We start from the raw sequence: 20,214 nt of genomic DNA, 5'->3' as shown, positions 1-20,214 counted from the left end.
CAAAAGCCACGAAGTGAATGTGCTTGGCATGTTGGAAGAACTAACAAAAGACCTGCGAATCTGAGACAAGCATCTCAAGGGGGACAGTAGCAAGAGATGAGTCTAGAGATTAAGCAGAGTCAGACCAAGTCTTGAGGACCAGGTCACTAAGTTGGACTTTATTGGAAGTACAATGGGAAGCCATTGTAAAATTCTAAGCATGAATTGACAACATACTAAAAATTTTAGAGGCCATTCCGACTCCCAAGTAGAAGAAAGCAAGAATTGATGAGAGGGAGACCAGTGAGGCTACTTCAGCAATGAAACAGAAGATGGCACTGGCTTATATTAGGATGACAGCAATGGAACTGGTTACAGTTAGGTGACTGAGGTTAGGGAATAAATAGAAACAGGACCAAACCGGGCTCGGTGGCTCAGTCTGTAATCCCGTGCTGTGGGAGCCGAGGTGAGTGGATTGCCTGAGCCCGTGGGTTCGAGACCCGCCTGGGCAACTTGGTGAGACCTCATCTCTACAATAAATCAAAAAATCAGCCGGGCGTGGTACCATGTGCCTGTAGTTCCAGCTACTTGGAAGGCTGAGGCGGAAGGATCGCCAGAGCCCAGAAGGTCGAGGCTGCGGTGGCTGGGAGCGGCCACTGCACTCCAGTCTGGGCAACAGAGTGAGACTCCAACTAAAAAAAAAAAGAAAGAAAGAAAGAGGACCAATTTCCTGTTCTCATTGGAAAGTTCTCATCAGGGGTCTTGAGTGAAGAAGAGTAATTGTGGCTTTTAAAAATCATTGACAGCCGGGCTCGGTGGCTCAACCTGTAATCCCGCGCCTTTGGGAGGCTGAGGTGAGTGGATTGCCCTGAGCCCACGGGTTCGAGACCCGCCTGGGCAGCGAGACCTCATCTCGACAATAAATCAAAAAATCAGCCGGGCATGGAAGCGCGCGCCTGTAATTCCGGCTACTTGGAAGGCTGAGGCGGAAGGATAGCGGAGCCCGGCAGGTCGAGGCTGCGGTGGCCGGGAGCGGCTACTGCACTCCAGTCTGGGCGACCGAGTGAGACTCCAACTTAAAAAAAAAAAAATCATTGACAACATGCATTGAACATATTTTTATATGCCAGGCATCATACTAATGAGTTTCATTAATCCTGTGAGGTAGATATTAGTATTTCTATGTCCATTTAAAGAAACAGTTACCGAGGTTTAAAGACATTAGAATTAGACAAGTAATTAGCAACTTGCAGGTCCGGACTTGAGTAACTTGGCATCGTTTTCCGGAGATAGAAAACCTTGGATCAGGAACATATCCTGTAAAGAAAAAATGATTATTTTATTTAGCATATGTTAAGCTTGAGAAATCCAAGTGGAGAAATGCCCTACTTTGTTGGAAGGGAGCCTTCCTTGTGTTGAGAGAGGCAGAAGCCCAGGAATAGCCAATCACAGCAAACTGAATAGGTACATGGGTTTCTTGCTATATGTACTAGGAGATTGATCAAGAACATTATCAGACTAAGTATAGTGCCTTGTAATTCAATTAACTGTGTCGACTGAGATTAGATTTGTGAAGTAAGCTCAAGACTTTTAGAATTCAAATTTATTTTCTTTTACTTAAAAATCACTAATGGCATTAATTAAAGCAGAACCTTTAACTTAAAACTGGGTAATTAGCTCTGTGATTCCAGAAATGGAACTAGAACCATAAGTCATAAAACTGATGCATGCTCCTCATATCAGCTAACACTTAACTACCAACCTCATGTCACCCCTTCTTTCTTCATTCTCTCTTCCAATTTTATGTATGGTAAATCGTACCTAGTTTTGTAATGAAGATCACAAAGCAATTTATAATTAAACAGTGGAAATGAAATGTTCTGTTGTGTTGCTTCTGATTCAGTCTTAATTTTCCAATTTCTGATTAAAGGCACTGCATATTTAAAGCCTTGTAAACTCTTTTATTTGGAAATTGCTACTCACAAGTGTATGAAAACTGTAAAGTTTGCAAAATGTTTTACATGGTGTTCCAAATATCATCTGTCAGAGTATGAACATGTGCTAGCTAAGGCAGTATGTTAAATAAGGCAAAAAAGAAGTTCTGGTTGCATCACATTCCAAACTCCATAGACTGTAAGAATAGATCTGCTTGAATGAAACAGAACGTAAAGGAGCGATTAGGAGAAATTTAATCCGTATAAATAGCTGTTTTGGTTAGGCGCTGCCCAGAACTCTCTTTCAGAAGGATCTCTCCACTTTGATGCTGGCCATCTATAATAAAAGCAGGGCACTTTGTGTTGGGCACAAAGTAGGAGTTCAATACATTTTTGTTGACTAAATGATCACACAGTAATAACAACTCTTATTCCTCCGCGATTATCATATTGCTATGTGCCAGGCATGGGTTAAAAATTTTATACATGTTATCTCATTTAATTCTTGAATTATTATCCTTGTTTTACATATAAGAACACTGAAGAAACTGAGGTTTACCAGGGTCAAATCACTTGCCTCTTGTTAGAGGCTGGTGTAAGTGCAGCCAGGACTGAAACCTGGGTCTGTTGAACTCTGACACCTGGACCCTTTTATTTTAGCTGAAAAATTTAAGACAGGAGGGGATTCCCCCCACTTTTGATAGTATTACTGAAATCTACATTTTAAAAATTCTGTTTATTTTTAAATACAATGAGGTGGTAGCAGTTTTGTTTCAAATCAGTTTTTATTAACTCTAAGCGCTGAAACTGGATTCATGTTTATAACCACAAATGTCATTGAAATGTAAACCAATGAAAAGGAAATAGAAGAGGATACTTTGCATTATTTGATATGTTGGGAAGCCCAAACGTTAGGCAATGTATTTTTTTTTTTTTTGAGTTGGAGTCTCACTCTGTCGCCCAGACTGGAGTGCAGTAGCTGCTCCCGGCCACCACAGCCTCGGCCTGCTGGGCTCCGGCGATCCTTCTGCCTCAGCCTTCCAAGTAACTGGAACTGCAGGCGCGCGCTACCAGGCCCGGCTAATTTTTGACTTATTGTAGAGATGAGGTCTGGCCAAGTTGCCCAGGCTGGTCTTGAACCCGCGGGCTCAGGCAATCCATTCACCTCAGCCTCTCAAAGGCGCAGGATTGCAGGCTGAGCCACCGAGCCTGGCTGGCAATGTATTCTTAAACCACCTTAATTTCTTAAATCTGATTAATCTGGAAAAAGAAGCAGGTCGAAGCTTGTCTGTGTGGGATTACTTGAAACCGTTAGGATTGTTTGTTCAAGCGAATTTTTAATTTCTAGTCATTTATTTTTGTTTACTCCTCTGTCATGCCCAACCCGGATACCAAAAATCTAATTTTCTGATGACATCATTATATCTCTATAGCAGCTGGTTTTGATAGAGGAGTCTAGTGACATCAGAAGCAGATTGACTTAGAAGGAACAGAAATCGTGTATATATATATATATATTTTTTTTTTTTTTAAGTATAAAATTGGAAATGATTTTTTTAGTCATTTAATTTAGTATATATATATATATATATATATATATACACACACACACACATATATATAATAAGTTGTTCCAACATTATTTTATATATTATATATTGTATATACATATAAAACATTCAGTGGGTTTTCCAAGTCTTTAAACGCTTGTATTGATATCAGCGTTTTCTGAAGGTCTGGCTAAGGGCCTGGAGGGCATGGTGAGCACGGCCCCCATCAGTTCTTCCCTGTGAGAATCAACTCTTTTTTTTTTTTTTGAGTTGGAGTCTCACTCGGTCGCCCAGACTGGAGTGCACTGGCCGCTCCCGGGCACCGCAGCCTCGACCTGCCGGCTCCGGCGATCCTTCCGCCTCCGCCTTCCGAGTAGCCGGAACTACAGGCGCGCGCGACCACGCCCGGCTGGTTTTTTGATTGATTGTAGAGATGAGGTCTCGCCGCCCAGGCGGGTCTCGAACCCGCGGGCTCAGGCCATCCCCTCACCTCAGCCTCCCAAAGGCGCGGGATGACAGGCTGAGCCACCGAGCCCGCCTGAGAATCTCAAGGATCACTTCTCTGCCCACCACCCCCCTTCTCTTTCCACTTCCTTTGTTCTTGTTCTTGGACGGTTTTCGCCCGTTTCCTGCCTGCCTTGTGTCTTCTGTTGAGCTCCTCCCAGCCTTAGAACTCCAGCCAGAAGCAGATGGAAAGACTGAATTACTGTCTCAGAATGCCCACCACTATCCCAGTCGTCATCATGCAGTGTGACTGGGATAGTGGTGGGCCTTCTGAGATTACGGAGATGGCCACTGTTTTCTGAGAGACATGGATCCTGCTCAAGAAAAAGCGTGTATGGGTCCCCAAAAAATTTCGTCTGTCTCTGGTGCCTCTCTGGAAGAATTCAAGAAAACTCACCAATAAATCTATTTAATGCTAATTTAAGAAGCTGCCATTTAGAGGGGCTTTTCAGCTATCTGAATAATGTAGAGACAACTTGTGCCATTGTTTGGTTTGGTGAGTCCTATAATGAATCCTGTAATATGTAGAGATGGCATTGCGTAACCCATTCTTAATGAGATTAAAACATAACGCGAGTATTTCCATCCTTCCCTCCTACCCCAAGCCTGTTCTCTTTATTTTGCAATTCCTGAAAGCTTTCTGTCTGCTGTTAGATTATTGCTGCCACCTAATGTCTCAAGATAAAATCGCAGTGGGTTTGCCTTTTCCAAACGATTTGCACTATTCTGCAGTTTATGGAAACAACTATTGGACAGCAACAGTTGTTCTCTATGCTCCCAATAAGCACTCTGAAGTGATTACTTGTGGTGGGGACACTATGGTTCGCATGCGTTCCACAAGCAAAGGTGCAGCCAATGACGCAGGAAGGGATTTAGGACTCCTAAGCCCTAGAGTAGACAAATTGCCAGTATGAACTTGGAATATACATCCCCTCACAAAATTGGGCTCAGTGCGCTGAATGGTCCATTCCAGCTTTAACACTGTTTTCTTGTATGTACTTTTGGTTACAAAATCATAGACTGTCTACATAATTCTATTTATTTCTTTGATCTGACGTTCCCAGCATGTAATATGCTTTCTTTTTGTTTTAGTTGATGCGTAGTGTTTATACATGTTTATGGGGTATATATGATGTTTTATTACATGCACAGAATGTGTCATGATCAAGTCAGGGCATTTAGGATATTCATCACCTCGAGTATGTGTCATTTCTATGTGTTGGGAACATTTCAAGTTCTCCTTGCTACTTTGAAATATACAATACATTGTTGTTAACTACAGTCATTCTTCCCTGCTATTGAACATTCCTTCTATCTAACTGTATTCCTTCTATTTAACTGTATGTTTGTGCCCATTAACCAACCTCTCTTCATCTCCCTCTCCCATCATGTACCCATCCCACTCTCTGGTTTCTTTCTATCTTCTACCTCCAAGAGATCAACTTTTGAAGCTACCACACTTGAGTGAGAGCATGCAATGTTTGTCTTTATTTGCCTGGCTTATTTCACTTAACATGTTGACCTCCAGTTCCATCCATGTTACTCCAAGTGACAGGATTTCTTTTTTTTTTTCTTTTTTTTTATGACTGAAGAGTATTTCAATGTATATATTTCCTTTATCCATTTATTTCTTGATGTACACTTATATTGGTTCTGAATCCTTGCTATTACGAATAACGATGCAGTAAACATACGTGTGTGCAGGTATCCTTTTGTTTGTTTTTCTTTTTGTTTTGAGTTGAGATCTTAATCTGTTGCCCATGCTGGAGTGCAGTGGCATGATCATAGCTCACTGCAGCCTCAACCTCTGGTCTCAGGTAATCCTTCTGTCTCAACCTCCCAAGTTGCTGGGACTATAGGCACACCACACCACTCCCCGTTAATTTAAAAAAATTTTTTTTGTAGAGACCAGGTCTCCCTATGTTGCCTACGCTGGTCTCAAACTCCTGAGCTCAAGCAGTCCTCTTGCCTCAGCCTCCCAAAGTGCTGGGCTTAAAGGTGTGAGCCACTGAGCCTGGCCAGGTATGTTTTTTGTATGCTAATTTATTTTCCTTTGGATAAATACCCAGTAGTAGGGTTGATGAGTCATAAGGTAGTTCTATTTTTAGTTTTTTTGGATAAATACCCAGTAGTAGGGTTGATGAGTCATAAGGTAGTTCTATTTTTAGTTTTTTTGAGGAAACTCCATTCTGTTTTCCTTAGCAGCTGTACTAATTAACATTCTCACCAACAGTGTATGAGTTCTCTTTTCTCTGCGTCCTTGTCAACATCTGTTATTTTCTGTCTTTTTAAAAATAGCCATTCTAACTGGGGTTAGATGATATCTCATTGTTTTTTATATGTCTGTTGGCCATTTGCAATTTTTTTTTCTTTTTGAGAAATATCCATGTCCTTAGCCTACTTTTTAATGGGATTACTTGGGGTTTTTGTTTGTTTGTTTGTTTGGGGTTTTGTCTTTTTTTACTGTTGACTTACTGAGTTTCTTGTATATTCTGGTTATTAGGCCTTTGTTGGATGAATAGTTTGTAAATATCTTCTCCTGTTCAACAGGTGGTTTCTTCACTCTGTTGATTGTTTCCTTGACTGTGCAGAAACTTTTTGGTGGAATGTTTTCTTATACAGCTATGTTAAATAGATATTCATGTTTTCATTGTAGGAATAGATTGCTTTGATAGCTTTCCTTTGTTCAATTAGCAGAGACAGATCTGAAGACTTGTTAATCCAGCCTCCACCAGAGTGACATTTTCCTGCTTGCCCAGTTATTCATGGACTTCTTTCACTTAACTTTGTACTTATAGTACATGTTAAGATTATGAAGTCACCCGGCTGCTTTACAAAGCTCTCAGACTTTTTTTTTTTAAATCTGGATTTTGCAAGATTTATAATTATACTGTTGTTTTCCTTAGCATTTTGAAATATAGCATTAGTATTCCCATGGGTTAGAAAGAAATCTAAAGAAAGTTGTTTCGATATGGAAGAGTGAAGGAAGATAGAATGTGCTGTACATGATGGAATTGTCTCTAAAAATTACAATTGGCAAAGCCTTTCTTTGAGGAATCTGTTCCCTTAAACTAACTGTGGACAGAATGTTTTGTTTACATGCAACGTTTTAGCAGATATTTGGGGTTTTGCTGTTTCTCTTAATCATAGTCCAAATAAATTATTCGTCCTTTATAATTCCATAGTGGTTAAAGCAAAATCCAGTGAACAATAAAGCCTTACCTTTAACTAGTTTTGGCTTAATTGTTAACAAATCTTCTACAGTATTGATTTGTAGGGCCCCTGGTGAGTGAAGAGCCTACTGAATAAAGTAAAAATGGATTTGGACCTGCTGTTATTAATAGTGTTTAGATGCTATCCCTATTCAGATGGGCATGACTCCTAATTAAATCCAGTTTGCTTTGCCATTGTCCTTTGCTTACGTGTTGTCAGACAGGCTTCAATGGTTTTGTTCAAGCCGAGCCATCCTAACCAAATTTTGCAAGTACAGTCTTGAGACTCACAGCCTCAAGTGACTGACTTGCAGCTAAATATAGAACCCTCATTGAGTTACTTTGAAAAGTTGCTATTACTAACTTATAAGCTTTAGCAGACTGATCATAATTTCATTACCTGCTTGCAACTGAAACCTCTTTTTTAATACTTCATCATTTTACTAAACATTACTATCAGGGTTCTGTTTATTATTCAGTTATTGTTGATTGTTTTTCCTGAATTGAATACTAGATGAAGACATATGGAGACTTTAACATCGTGGCCTCTGAAGTCAAGTATCCTGTGTTTGAATCCTGGCCTGCTTTGCTCTATAATCTTGGACAAGTTATTTAACTTCAGGTTCCTAATATGTAAAAGAGAAATCATAACAGGAACTACCTAATCGAGCTGTTGTGGTGATGCACTGTAGCTAGATAGGTAGATAGATATAGAATCCAGCTCATGAGTTACTTAAGTTAAAATAAAATCCAACGTAGTTTATTTAGCCGATTTGTTATTTTCTTTATTTTTTTTTAGTTGGGGGGTCTCACTCTGTCACCCAGGCTGGAGTGCAACGGCACAGTTACGGTTCACTGCAGCCTCACCCTCCTAGGCTCAGGTGATCCTTTCTCCTCGGCCTCCTGTGTAGTTGGGACTACAGGTGTGCGCTACCACACCCAGCTAAGTTTTTGAATTTTTGTAGAGACACGGTCTCGCTGTGTTGCCCAGGTTGATCTGGAACTCCTGGGCTCAAGCAGCCCTCTTGCCTTGGCCTTCCACACTGCTGGGATTACATACGTGATTCATCACACCCAGCCAGTTTGTGTATTTTGTGATTCCTGTAAATGTCCCTTATTCTGGGTTTGTCTTTGTCTTTCCACAACTGGGAAAAGCCGTAGGATATTCGAGTATTAAAATCTTGTTCCTAATTATATATAAATTGATTCGTATCTTGTCAGTCGTCTTATGACCCCAACCTTAACGTAGGTGATAGGGAAGGAGGGATGTAAGGAAAACTAAGACATGACCTCACCTTTTGATGGATGGTTTACTAGAGACATTTAGTGTGACCCTATGTCTTTGCTACTAGTGTGTTTCCTTCATTTCCCAAATGAAGTCAGACTCTCCAGGTCTAGGCCTCCTTTTCTCTCTGCACTGTAATGAAATCATTATTTGATTCTTTTTGTCGAATGCCTATCTCTTCCTGGTAATTTATATGCTCTATTATGCCAAAACTTTTTTTCCTACTTTTTCTAGTTCTTAGCACATGTCTTGCCCAAAAGTGCGTGGCAAATATTTGTTGAATGATTAAATGAGTTCTCCTTTGAGGGATAAACAAATTGAGATGCATAGCACATGTGACTTATCTCAAGTCACACATTTTCTGAAAATAGTTCTAACCAGAACTCGAGTTTCCAGTCTTCTAGACCATAGTACTCTTCAGTCTTTCTACTACACTATTAAAATATAAGATCCAGGCCAGGCACTGTGGCTCACACCTGTAATTGAAGCACTTTGGGAGGCCGAGGTGGGAGAATTGCTTGAGCCCAGGAGTTCGACAACAATCAGCAAGACCTCGTCTCTACAAAAAAATCAAAAATTAGTTGGAACGTGATGGCGCTAGCCTATAGCCCCAGCTACTTGGGAGGTTAAAGTGGAAGGATCATCTGGGCCCAGAACGTGGAGATTGTGGTGAGCTGGGGTCTTGCCACTGTACTCCATCCAGCCTGGGTGACAGAGTAAGACTCCAACTCAGAAAGGGGAGGGGGAGGGAAAGAGGAAGAGTTAACTCATATCTACAAGTGAGAGGTTTCTTTGTTTTGTTTTGCTTTGTTTTTGAATCAAAGTCTCACTCTGTCACCCAGGCTGGAGTGCAGTGGCATGCTTATGGCCACTGCAGCCTCCACCTGCTGCGCTCAGGTGATTCTTCTGCCTTAGCTTTCCAGGTATCTGGAACTCCGGGCACGCTAATTTTTTCATTTATTGTAGAGACGAGGTCTTGACATATTACCCAGGCTGGTCTTGAACCCCTGAGCTCAGGCAGTCCTCTCAGCTCCACCTCCCAAAGTGCTGGGATTACAGGCTTGAGCTACCGCACCCAGCTACAAATAAATTTATTACTGAGACAGAATACACATGTCCCAAGGTACTGTGGAAAGTGAGAGGGGAGTAGACATTATTTTGTCAGGAGTTGGATGGCATGTACAGAAAGACTTAATAAAAGAAGAAACATTTGGACTTTTAAGTGTGGATAGATTTTGGATAAAAAGGTGTGGCAAAGGTCACTCCAGCTATAAACGCTATTTTATGTAGTTGTATGTCTCATTCTAGTCTTAATATCTTTAATGTCATTATTTTAATAAGCCTTTAAAATATACATACGTTAATCTGCTAATGATGTTGTTCTATTTCAGTGAACAACGTGGGAATGTCATATGAATATCCTGAATACTTTTTGGAAATTCCTGACTTAGACAATGTAAGTCTTTCCTTATATGTTATGAAAGCAAAAGGAGTGCCTACAGATATTGGTACAGTGATTCAGACCATGAGCACCAGAATCCAGCTGCCTGAGGGTCACACCCTGGCTCTTCTCACTATATGAGTTAGCCTGGGGATGATCTTAACCATACTTACTTTCCTCACCTATGAAATGGGCAACTTCCTAGGGGGATGCTAGATGGATTCAATAAAAAAAATTTATAACCTTAATTATAGAGTACCAGGTTCAGTAATAGCTCTGGTTGTATTATTATTATATTAAAACAGCTCTGTTTAAGTGTTAGAGTTCTAAACATAATTTAAAAATCATATGTTAATATACAGCAATGTGGTTGATTCAGGTAAACCAGCTCTACCAAAATAATAGCTACATTTTTGATGCTTACCTAACCCTTTACTGAAAACTAAAAAGGCATATCATTGAAGGACTATGTAAATTTTAAAAATCATTGAAAAATCTTAGGTTCGATAACTTCAACTCTTCCTATTAACAGAGAGGAAATTGCAAAGTATTCTGTTTGTTTTAGATGTAACATGTCTTTTTACCTCCAGACTTTACTTGCACATATACCTTGGATTTTACACGAATTATTACTTTTGTTGCAAAAATACTGTAACACGGAGAATAAAATAAAATCTGCCTTTCCATCCCAACCCATCATCTTCCCAGGTCTCTGCATTATCTGGGGAAACTCTCAATGCATCTCTAGATTACTTAAGTGTATATATAACATGACCACTGTGATGACCAAATCTACTTTAAAAAATTACCTTTTTTTTCAGACCATCAAGAAACTGATAAATATTAATGTCCTTTCCGTTTGTAAGGTAAGCAGCTTCTTTATAAATATGTCATCTTTTTTGGTTCTATTTCAAAACACTGACTTAGTCAGCTTGTTCCCTTCACTCAACTCTTGTTTAGATTTACATATGTATTCCAGATGAAAGCGGTCTATTTACTTACATCCTCGGGAAGTAGAAGGAACTGAACACCAAACAGGTGTCTGTATTATTTTACTTTTTAACAACTGAACAGTTACTAAATGCCTTCTATATGCAAACACTGTTAGGCCCTGTTATAGGCACTGGGACTACAAAAACTTAGGCTGGAGATGGCTTTTTACAAAGATTTTATCCACGTGGTATTCATCACTGGTAAAACATTTCCATTTTGTCTCCCTTGCGATACGTTTAAATTGATGAATTAAGTGTTGTGGTAAAACATCGTATGGGAGGTATGGGACCATAAAGTAATGAGTGTAATTGTTATTAGCCACATATAATGGCTAGTCTAATTGCTCGTTGCTAAGCATACATTATAGTCATGTCACTTGTATGTGCCAACAAAAGACAACACTGCCAATATCTGCCAAAAGAAAGAATAGCAAGCAAATATGATGAGCATGTTAATGCCATTTTCCCTTATATTGTAATAATAACTACAAAAAGATGCCATGCCTTGGTTATATATACCAGAGCAGCAAAAACTATTGCCTGAGGAAGAATTCCCATGAGCAGTATCAGATACTTTAAACTTAAACATACTTATAGAAAGCCAAATCCATTTTCAATAACTCGTATATACTAGTTTATTTAAGGAAATCTTTAAAAAAATGTTTAACTCAATGTTTAGCTTTGTTTAATGTTTAACTTTGCTGTTATTAGCCAAGTGTTTTACTCATGTAAGATTCCGTTTCAGTAAGGTAAATGAGTTATTAGTGAAACTGTGACTAGGTTTGGAGCCAGACCTACATGCACACAATTGATGTTTTTAAAACATGGTTAATATTGATGTACCTATATAGTTTTAAAGGTATTTCCTTAGCATATTTATACAGTTCTAGTTTTCTTTAATAATCTGTATGAGGTTTCAAGTTAATTACTCTACCATTTACCAGTTATATTGGATCTTGGACAAATTACTTAACCTCTGTACTTAAGGATTTTTTTGTTTTTTTCTGTAAATTGAGGATGATAATTCTCTTTACCTCACCGAGGTTTTGTGGGAATTAAACAAAGTAATATATACAAACTTCTTAGAACAGTACTCAGACCAGAGTAATGATTCTCACAATGTTACCATTGTTGTTAAACTCAGAACTGATAAAGATTTTAGTAAATATGTGCAGCTGTGACTTTATTTTTTAGCGAGCAAACTTTTTTGATCAAAATTATACCACTTCTAGTCTACAACTTACATATTTTGTAACTTTTGCCTTTTGAAAAGACTAATGTGTACTATTATTTTGATATATCCTTTCTGGTACATTTGGCCAAGTGCTTAAAATAGCAAATATGTGTTTCCTGGTATATTTTACTGAGTCAATAAAATATGTTCGTTTCAATTTTATAGCAGTGCTCATACTAACTAGAGTGTCTTCTCATAATTTTAACTCCTCTGTCAGATGAACTGTGTAGTTTTTACTCTAGATCCATTAGTATTTTTTCTAACAACCTCTTGCTTGTCTACACTTTCGTGTTTGTATACCCTTGTAGTAGAAAGTCCTGGCCTCTTCTGTCTGCCAGAACATGCATTTTTGGCAGGCCGTCTGCAGAATGCTCATGATGGGAGGCCAAGGTCTTGCCCTTGATCAGTGAGAATCAGTCAGTCTGCTGTGCCTCATAGTCACGGACTGCATCCTTCATGCAGCTTCGAGCATAGATCAGCATGTGCAGTCATCATCACATCATGCCCCTGCTTAAAGGTCAAATGGTGTAAGTGTGGGTCATACGGCACGTGTCCACAAGCACCAGAAAGCAACACTCGGTCTTTTGGAAAATAATGATTGAATAAAAATGAAGTATCATTTCTTAGATCTTGACAAACTATAAAGTGCTTCTCCCACCTCTTCATTCTTCCTCTTATTTTTCTTCCACTTTAGTGTATACACTTGTTCTCATCAAATGAGTTAATGGGGACAAATACTAGCTTATTAAACATTTCTGCACCATATTGATGGGAGTTATCATTGGCAGAGCTGGATAGACACTTAAAATCTGTGTACATAAGCTTTTTTCCCCAAACTAAATCCCGTTTCATAAGCACCGAGGGAGTCTGCTATGTAAAAGACTTCTGCAGAAAGCAGATAATCATCCGTTAATTTATCTTCAGCCTGAGTCTGCATTTCCCTAACCCTCTAGCATGCCTGTGTGATGGGCACTTTTAATGGAAGGACGATTCAAAACTCTTGGTTGACGAAATCTACGGATCACGGCGTTAACGTTATCTGGAGGCCAATTTGATTTTATAGTATTCGTGGAAGGATCGCTGTAGTTATCATCTCTGAGCACAGCTGACTAGCAGCCTTCAGGTACGAAAGTGGTTTGACTGGAACATTGGGAGGCAAGCTATGTGTAAGGACTAGCCAGCAGGTGAGAAGAGGAGGCTAGGGTGTGATTGTGCAGGGCCTTAAGTGCTGTGCTTCAAGGAGGAGCAAGGTGTGATCCAATCCACATCTTGGAGGGCAGTTCTAGTGGCAGGGTGACATGGCGACGTGTATCTTATGGTATCAGTGTTTTTCTTATTTATACCGAAGGAAAGCCACTCATCTTGATGTGACGCTCTCAGACTTAGGGCTCTTTGATGCAGCTGTAAGTTGCCCTATAGTATCTTTGGGCAAATTGTTCCAATTGTTGTTTTGTTGGCTGTGTTATGCTGCCAGGGCCAGGGTCAATTTTTCAGTAGCAGTGACTGTTTGGAGCCCTGAGGCTACTTAAAAGGAGATGAAAACTAGTTTGGCCATAGAATCTTCGAAGGTTTTATGGTGACTGGACATCAGGAGGACTAGGGCATAGACAGCTGCAGCTGAAAAGCACAGTGAATTTATTGAAAATGTCTTATATAAGAAAGAGAGCAATCTCTTCCCACCATCAGTGTTGGCCTGAGCTTTATCTCCACACCAACCACATGACAGAATATAACTGACTGAGAAGTGTGCCGAGATAGGCAAGTGAAGTCAGCTTGCCTTTATGACTTGGGGTGTGAACCCCTCACTTGGAGATATTTGCTGGGTAGGATGTCACCCCAGCATCTTGCAAGCCCTATTCTGTGCCTTGAGCATTAAACGACCTGGCATTACATTCCTTCAGGCCCACGTATCACATCTTGGATCAGTAGGTTAGACGATTATAAAAATCCTATCAGTCCCACATTCAAACAGAGGAGATATGAAAGTGAAATATCCTAAGATAGTGCTATCTTAGATTACCAGCAGATAAAGTGGTGGTGTTGTGACCAGAAGAATACTGGAGAAGAAATATTGATCAGAATAGTTTTGACTATAGACCACTGATATTTAATCATAACTAACTCTCCCATTTAGCTTTCTAGTTTGATCTGATCATTTCCCTTTTTAATCTTACCTAATATTTGGGGTTTATTCCTTTCTTCTCTCTCAGTGGCTTACTTAGCTGGGCTTTCCTTTCACCAGGGGTGTTTAGAAACCTTGTTACCTGCTTTTCCAGTTTTGCTCTCAAATCCTTCAGAGATAAATTTAGTCTTGTTCTTTTTCCCTGCATAGCAATTAAGTGGTATATAAATTCTATGTAGCTGACCAAGATGGCAGGCAGATCATTCTCAAACTGCAAGAGAAGTCCTACTAGACAGGGCTTTCTTTTCAGGTAAATCTTATTTCTTATCAAGAACAATGACCTTCACACCAGAAATGATGGAGTTTGGAACAATTAAACCTCGAGATATTGAACACTTTTCTGAAACAGTTCAGTGTTATGCCTGGGGAGATTTCCATCCAAGTGTACTGAAAGAGTTGGCAAATAAAATGGCAGAACTGCCACTGATTACTGTTAGAGAAATCATGGAAAACGGAAGAATGGCCGCAGTTCCAGAGGCAGGCACATGTGGGCTGACTTCAAACAGGTTGTGACTGACTTCCACATCAATCAAAAGACAGTTCTAAAACAGATCTGTTTGTTTCTTATTTGAGGTCTCGTTTTAGCATCTACCAAATCTGGGGTTGCCTTCCCTCTCTGGGCCAGACTGGTTTTTTATTCTTTGGATCACAACGCTCAGACCTCAAGAACCCACAGACTCTTTGCTCCTCTTCAGATGAGCACTGTCCAAGCAATATAGCTTGAACTGCCTGTGGCCTCTACTCAGGGGTGAGAAAACCATTCCTCCAGGTGATGCTGGACCCAGAAGCCACTGCCAGGCTTGATGAATAAGGTGGAAGCTAGAAAATGGCCCTGCTGCAGCTGAGCCTGTTAGGAAGTTTCCAGGCCACCATTCTGACAAGTAGAGGGGATCTTCTGACCTTTATTACCTTCATTAGCGCAGAGGAGGAAACGGAGGGATATGGGCCCAAGTAATGTGTGTTAACAGCCTTTACTTTTATAGTGAAATGCGGTTTGAGTTTTGTTGCTTGCTTTCTTTAGGAAGGTGGACTCTCAAGCGGGGGCTTATAATGTAGTTCTTCCTGTGTCAGATATCCAGCTGAGGTGGGGACTTAAAGTCATGTCTTATTGTGGGGTGGCGGGGAGGGAACCCTCTCCACCCCTCCAAGCTAGATCGGGTCTCTAATGATGTGGTTCCATGACACTCTGAGTGTCTTTCTTTCACTGAGCACTTCATTTTTAGGTTAGCGTTTCCTTAGGTTGAGTCTCTCTTGCAATTTGAGCCTCTCTACAGATTGCACACACAGTGAGGGTTGGTGCCATGTCCTTTTCCTTTCCTGCCATATCTTAGCCCTGGGCCTCACATATGGCAGGTGTACAACAACTGTTTTTTGAATAAATAAATGAGTGGACTATACAAACGGAAAATTCTAGTTCTAGTTTATTGTTTGGGAATAAGAATCATAGTGATTGTATGTGGCCCCAGGAGGCTGAACTTAGATCAGTTGTTGATATTTACACAGAGTGAGAACTTCCTGATCCTTGAGTCTGCCAAAAGTGGAACAGGCATAACGTGAACTCCTGTTCTGATTCTGGGTCCATGGTGGCAAATCAGTGGTCTCTGGACCGGATGTGGCCCACCAACATGTTTTGATTTGATCAGTTTTCAAAATTAGGAAATTTCACACCCAGGTTTCTAGCTTATCTTGGGAAAAACCTGAAAATTGGGTAAGACAGACCTAAGCTATAACATGGCAACAAGTGACTAGAGCTGAATGGCTTGTAAGTGTGATAAACAGTTAGACCTGCAGCTCCTCAGATCACCAGAGTCCCAACTAGTCCTTACTGTTTGACTTAACTCACTCATTTACATGACCTACTTGGCCCTTTCAGGCATTTGCGTTTGAGTTTCTCTGTTCCAGGTGACTCCAAGTGTTCAGTCTACTCAAACTGAATCACTGCTTAGTGAAGCTGAGGGATTATAGCGGCATCAGCTAAATCAGTCTTTTCTGTCTTAGTCTGTTTGGGCTGCTATAACAAAATACCTATCCTGGGCAGCTTATGAAGACAGAAACCTATTTCTTACCGTTCTCGAGACTAGGAAGTCCAAGATCAGTATTCCAGCAGCTTCACTGTCTGATGAGGGTCCCATTCCTCATCGATGGGGTCGTCTTGCTGTGTCCTCACATGGCAGAAGAGTAAACATGCTCCCTTAAGCCTCTTTTATGAGGGCACTAGTCTAATTCACGAGGGAGGGCCCTGGTGACCTAATCACCTCCTGCAGCCTCACCTCTGAATACCACCACACTGAGGATTAGGTTTCAATGTATGCATTTTGAGGGAACACAGACATTTAGACTAAAGCATCTTCTAGCCCTGTGCTTCTCTGAAATCAAAGTATGAGGTCCTTTGCACGCTTTTGGAAAGCTATTTTTTTTTTAATTGATGTCTCCCTCTGTCGCTCAGACTGGAGTGCAGTGCAGTGGAACGCTCAGGGCCACCCCAGCATCAACCTGCCGGGCTCCAGCGAGCCTTCTGCCTCAGCCTTCCAAGTAGCTGGAACTACAGGCACATGCTACCACGCCTGGCTAATTTTTTTATTTATTGTGGAGACGAGGTCTCGCCAAGTTGCCCGGGCAGGTCTCGAACCTGTGGGCTCGGGCAGTCCTCTTGCCTTCGCCTCCCAAAGTTCTGGGATGACAGGCTGAGCCACAAGCCTGGCTGAAAAGTTTTTTTTGTTTTCTAATACAGCAGTGTATTCATCTGTGTCACTTAGAAGTACCTTATGCGATACCCTGCCCATGGGGTAGATGGTAAATGTTCAGATGGATGAAAGCTCAGAAGAATTTGTTTGCTTTTGCTTGCGTGGATTTGCCTCTGGCATGTGACACAGTACCAGTAGGGGGAGCCCTCTATTAATTTGAAAATCCACGAGAATAATCTCTGTTCAGCAGTCTAATTGTGTTTAATTTAGGGATTATGCTAGGAATGCATCCCAGCACCCTCCCTCAAGAATTTAAGTTAGCAGCATTAGGAAATTAACTGTGGAAGGAAGAGTCTGACCCTCGCTACTGATCCCCGCCTAGGGCACTTCTAGATGAAGGCATTTCAAGTTAATATCTAGTCTTTTAATCCATGTTGAAACCAGCTATCACTATGCTTCTAAAAATTTCCAAATTGTTGGGTACATTTAGCCCTTAGAGTCTCATAGTAATGGGCAGCTTTAGGTGTCACTACCAAATGATGGATTTGCCACTCTTTCCATAGTTCTCTTCTTTCATAAATGAGAAAGTAGTTGTAGATTGGTTCTAAGCCCCTTTCTAGCTCAAGGTGAAGCTAGTTTATAGGACAACGCCTCATATGCAATGAGAATGTACAAAACTCTTTGAAAGCATTAGGGGTTATTTTCTCCTCCCTAAATCTGTCACTTTTGAGAAGTCAACTTATTCTGGAAAAATTTAGGTAATGGAAGCTCTTAGCATACTGTAGTATGCTAAGTTGGAAAAACAAAGTATGATGACATATGCATTCTTTTTTTTACAGTTTTTGTTTAGTTTATATATGGCTTTAGATTCATTATTGTTAATTGGCATGCAGGCTTCTATTCCTGAAAGTTCTTTTCTTTTCTTTTTGTTTTGCTAAATTATTTTAACGTAGATTAAACCAGATTTATTACAAAGGGAGAAACTTTATTTTTTATGGTCTGGGAAAAATGGCAAGGCAGTCTCTTTCTTAACTTCCACAAAGACTTAACGTTAATAAAAAGGAAGAAAAAATAATACTTGGAGATCTCAAAGTGCTCTAAAAACTTTATCTAATTAAGCTTTCCAACCCCTGTGCAGTAAATACTCTGTTAGTTATGCAGGTGAGATTCTAAGAATTTCTAATTAATTTGAGTTCTCAGTACCACAGAGCTCAAATTATACAGTTTGCCAAAGGAAATGTGTGCTTTGTCATTCTAGTGTGACTTTCAATGGAGTTACCATCTAATTTCTCCAAAATAGGCATTGTGTAACATTGTTATTACTTTCTGTAATTCTTTTCAGTATTGTACTATGATTTTTCAAAAATTATTGTTAATGATTACAGTTGCAAACTTGTTTAAGGTATTTGCATCTAAGAAATGGTCTCCTAAATTGTGTGGGTTCATTTTCAGCTATTTGAATTCAGATCCTATTTATTGTAAGCAGATTTCTTTCGGGTAGAGGCAGGGCAGAGGTGGGCACAGTGGCTATTTGTGGTATTATAATTCTGTATATGAATAGCCTGGATCCTTGGGAGTTTGCCTGGATTCTAGGGCAAGTTGTGACATTTATTTTCTACTTGTATATAATGGTGATATAGATGATATTGTTTGTCTTCTTATTTTATTAAAGCATTTTAAATTTTAATGTAATCTTTTCATTTGAGTCTTTGGTTGTCTTTTTGAACATTATACAATTGCATTTTCTTTGTACCGTTCTCACCAAAAAATGATCGAATGCCAAAGGTTACATGATACAAAATAATTCTCTTGTATTGACGCATTTTCATATTAAATTAATGAGTAAGAATATCTACATTGACTCCTGGATATGAAATAAAGTTCCTTCTACTAAACTATTGTTTACTGATGCTACAGAAGTAAAAGAGGGAAAAAAATTCATATTAGGTTTTTTTAGAAATAAGATTGTAGGGCTTTTCTAATTATAAAAGCAATGCAAAGTTGTTGCTAAAAATATGAGAAATAAATTTGAACACTAAGAAGAAAATAAGTCATTTTAAATCCTAACCACAGATGGTTATACTTCAGTATAACATTTTAAAGGATTTTCTAGACCAGCCAATGCATTTTTGAATATGTATCTCAACTAAATAATCTAATAATACTAATTTTAATTTTGCATGAACTAAATGAGCCTTTTATTTACTTCCCAGCTAGAATATGCATAGTTGTACCCGTAAATACCAGTTAACATTTTAGTATTGAAATGCTATGTGTGGCATTACTCAAAGGAATTTGAAGGTTAGCTATCATCAAGATTTTCACTTATCTTTATGTATTTGTATATAAATTGTATATAAAGTGATACAATAACTAAGTGATATCACATATATATTGATCTGTGCCATTTAGATTTAGGCTTCTAGGGCTTTTTTGTGGTGAAGATTAATGAAACTGTCACTGAAAATATATATGTATATAAATAAGAAACACTTATGTTTTCTGTGAGGATTTGAAGCTCTCATTGTTTTAGAAGTACTGTTGCAGCAACTTTTATCTACTTTTTAGGAAAGAATTAAATTAAAATTTGTTGTATACTTTTGAAAACAATCTCAACATGGAAGAAAACAGGTCTAGAAATCATGTTTATACTACTTGTCTAACATTCTTAACTGCTGAATTTGTAAGTTATGGTAAGCTTATTTTAGAAATATGTTGAGAGAAACAAAAATTTTCCTGGTGCAGCAATTATCACCTGCAGATGGCCTAAAATTAGCATTGAGTTAACTCCAGAAATAGTTGTGAACTGTGAAATGGAGTTCAGATAGGTAGTGAGATTTCACAGAAATGTTTGGTGTATTGATATAAATAACCAGATATCGAGATACCAATCGTTGCATACAAATGAGATTACTAATAGCTTAGTTTAAATATCCTAATGTAAAATTTGATGTTAAAGAAAATTAACTTGATGTGAAAATAATGAAACCTCTTGACTTATGTATAGAATATTAAGAATAACTTGTATACATGTACCCAAACAAAGAAGACTTGAAATTGAATTTATTGTGACTTATAATATGATGAGGAAGAAAGACAATTTCAATGTAGATAAAGGCATAAATCAATTTTGTAAAATCATGCAGACTTCCAATTAACTTTTCTAAGAATTTTCAGTGTTATTATTTGACAGATGTTACAAAAAAGATATTACATT

At 39.2% G+C, this 20,214-nt stretch overlaps 1 protein-coding gene across 1 annotated transcript in view; it reads left to right on the top strand.

Moving 5' to 3' along the window:
- HSD17B12 (hydroxysteroid 17-beta dehydrogenase 12) overlaps nucleotides 1–20,214 on the top strand; it is a 176,906-nt gene that overhangs the window by 126,217 nt on the left and 30,475 nt on the right. Inside the window, exons 8-9 of the mRNA XM_008065727.2 lie at nucleotides 9,856–9,920; nucleotides 10,727–10,771. Coding sequence (XP_008063918.2) covers nucleotides 9,856–9,920; nucleotides 10,727–10,771 — 110 coding nt within the window. The remainder of the gene's footprint in view (nucleotides 1–9,855; nucleotides 9,921–10,726; nucleotides 10,772–20,214) is intronic.

The sequence above is a fragment of the Carlito syrichta genome, unplaced genomic scaffold, assembly GCF_000164805.1.
Source record: "Carlito syrichta isolate Samal-C Ts95f unplaced genomic scaffold, Tarsius_syrichta-2.0.1 Scaffold308800, whole genome shotgun sequence".
Taxonomy (NCBI): domain Eukaryota; kingdom Metazoa; phylum Chordata; class Mammalia; order Primates; family Tarsiidae; genus Carlito; species Carlito syrichta.
This window is presented reverse-complemented; position numbering and strand designations above follow the sequence as displayed.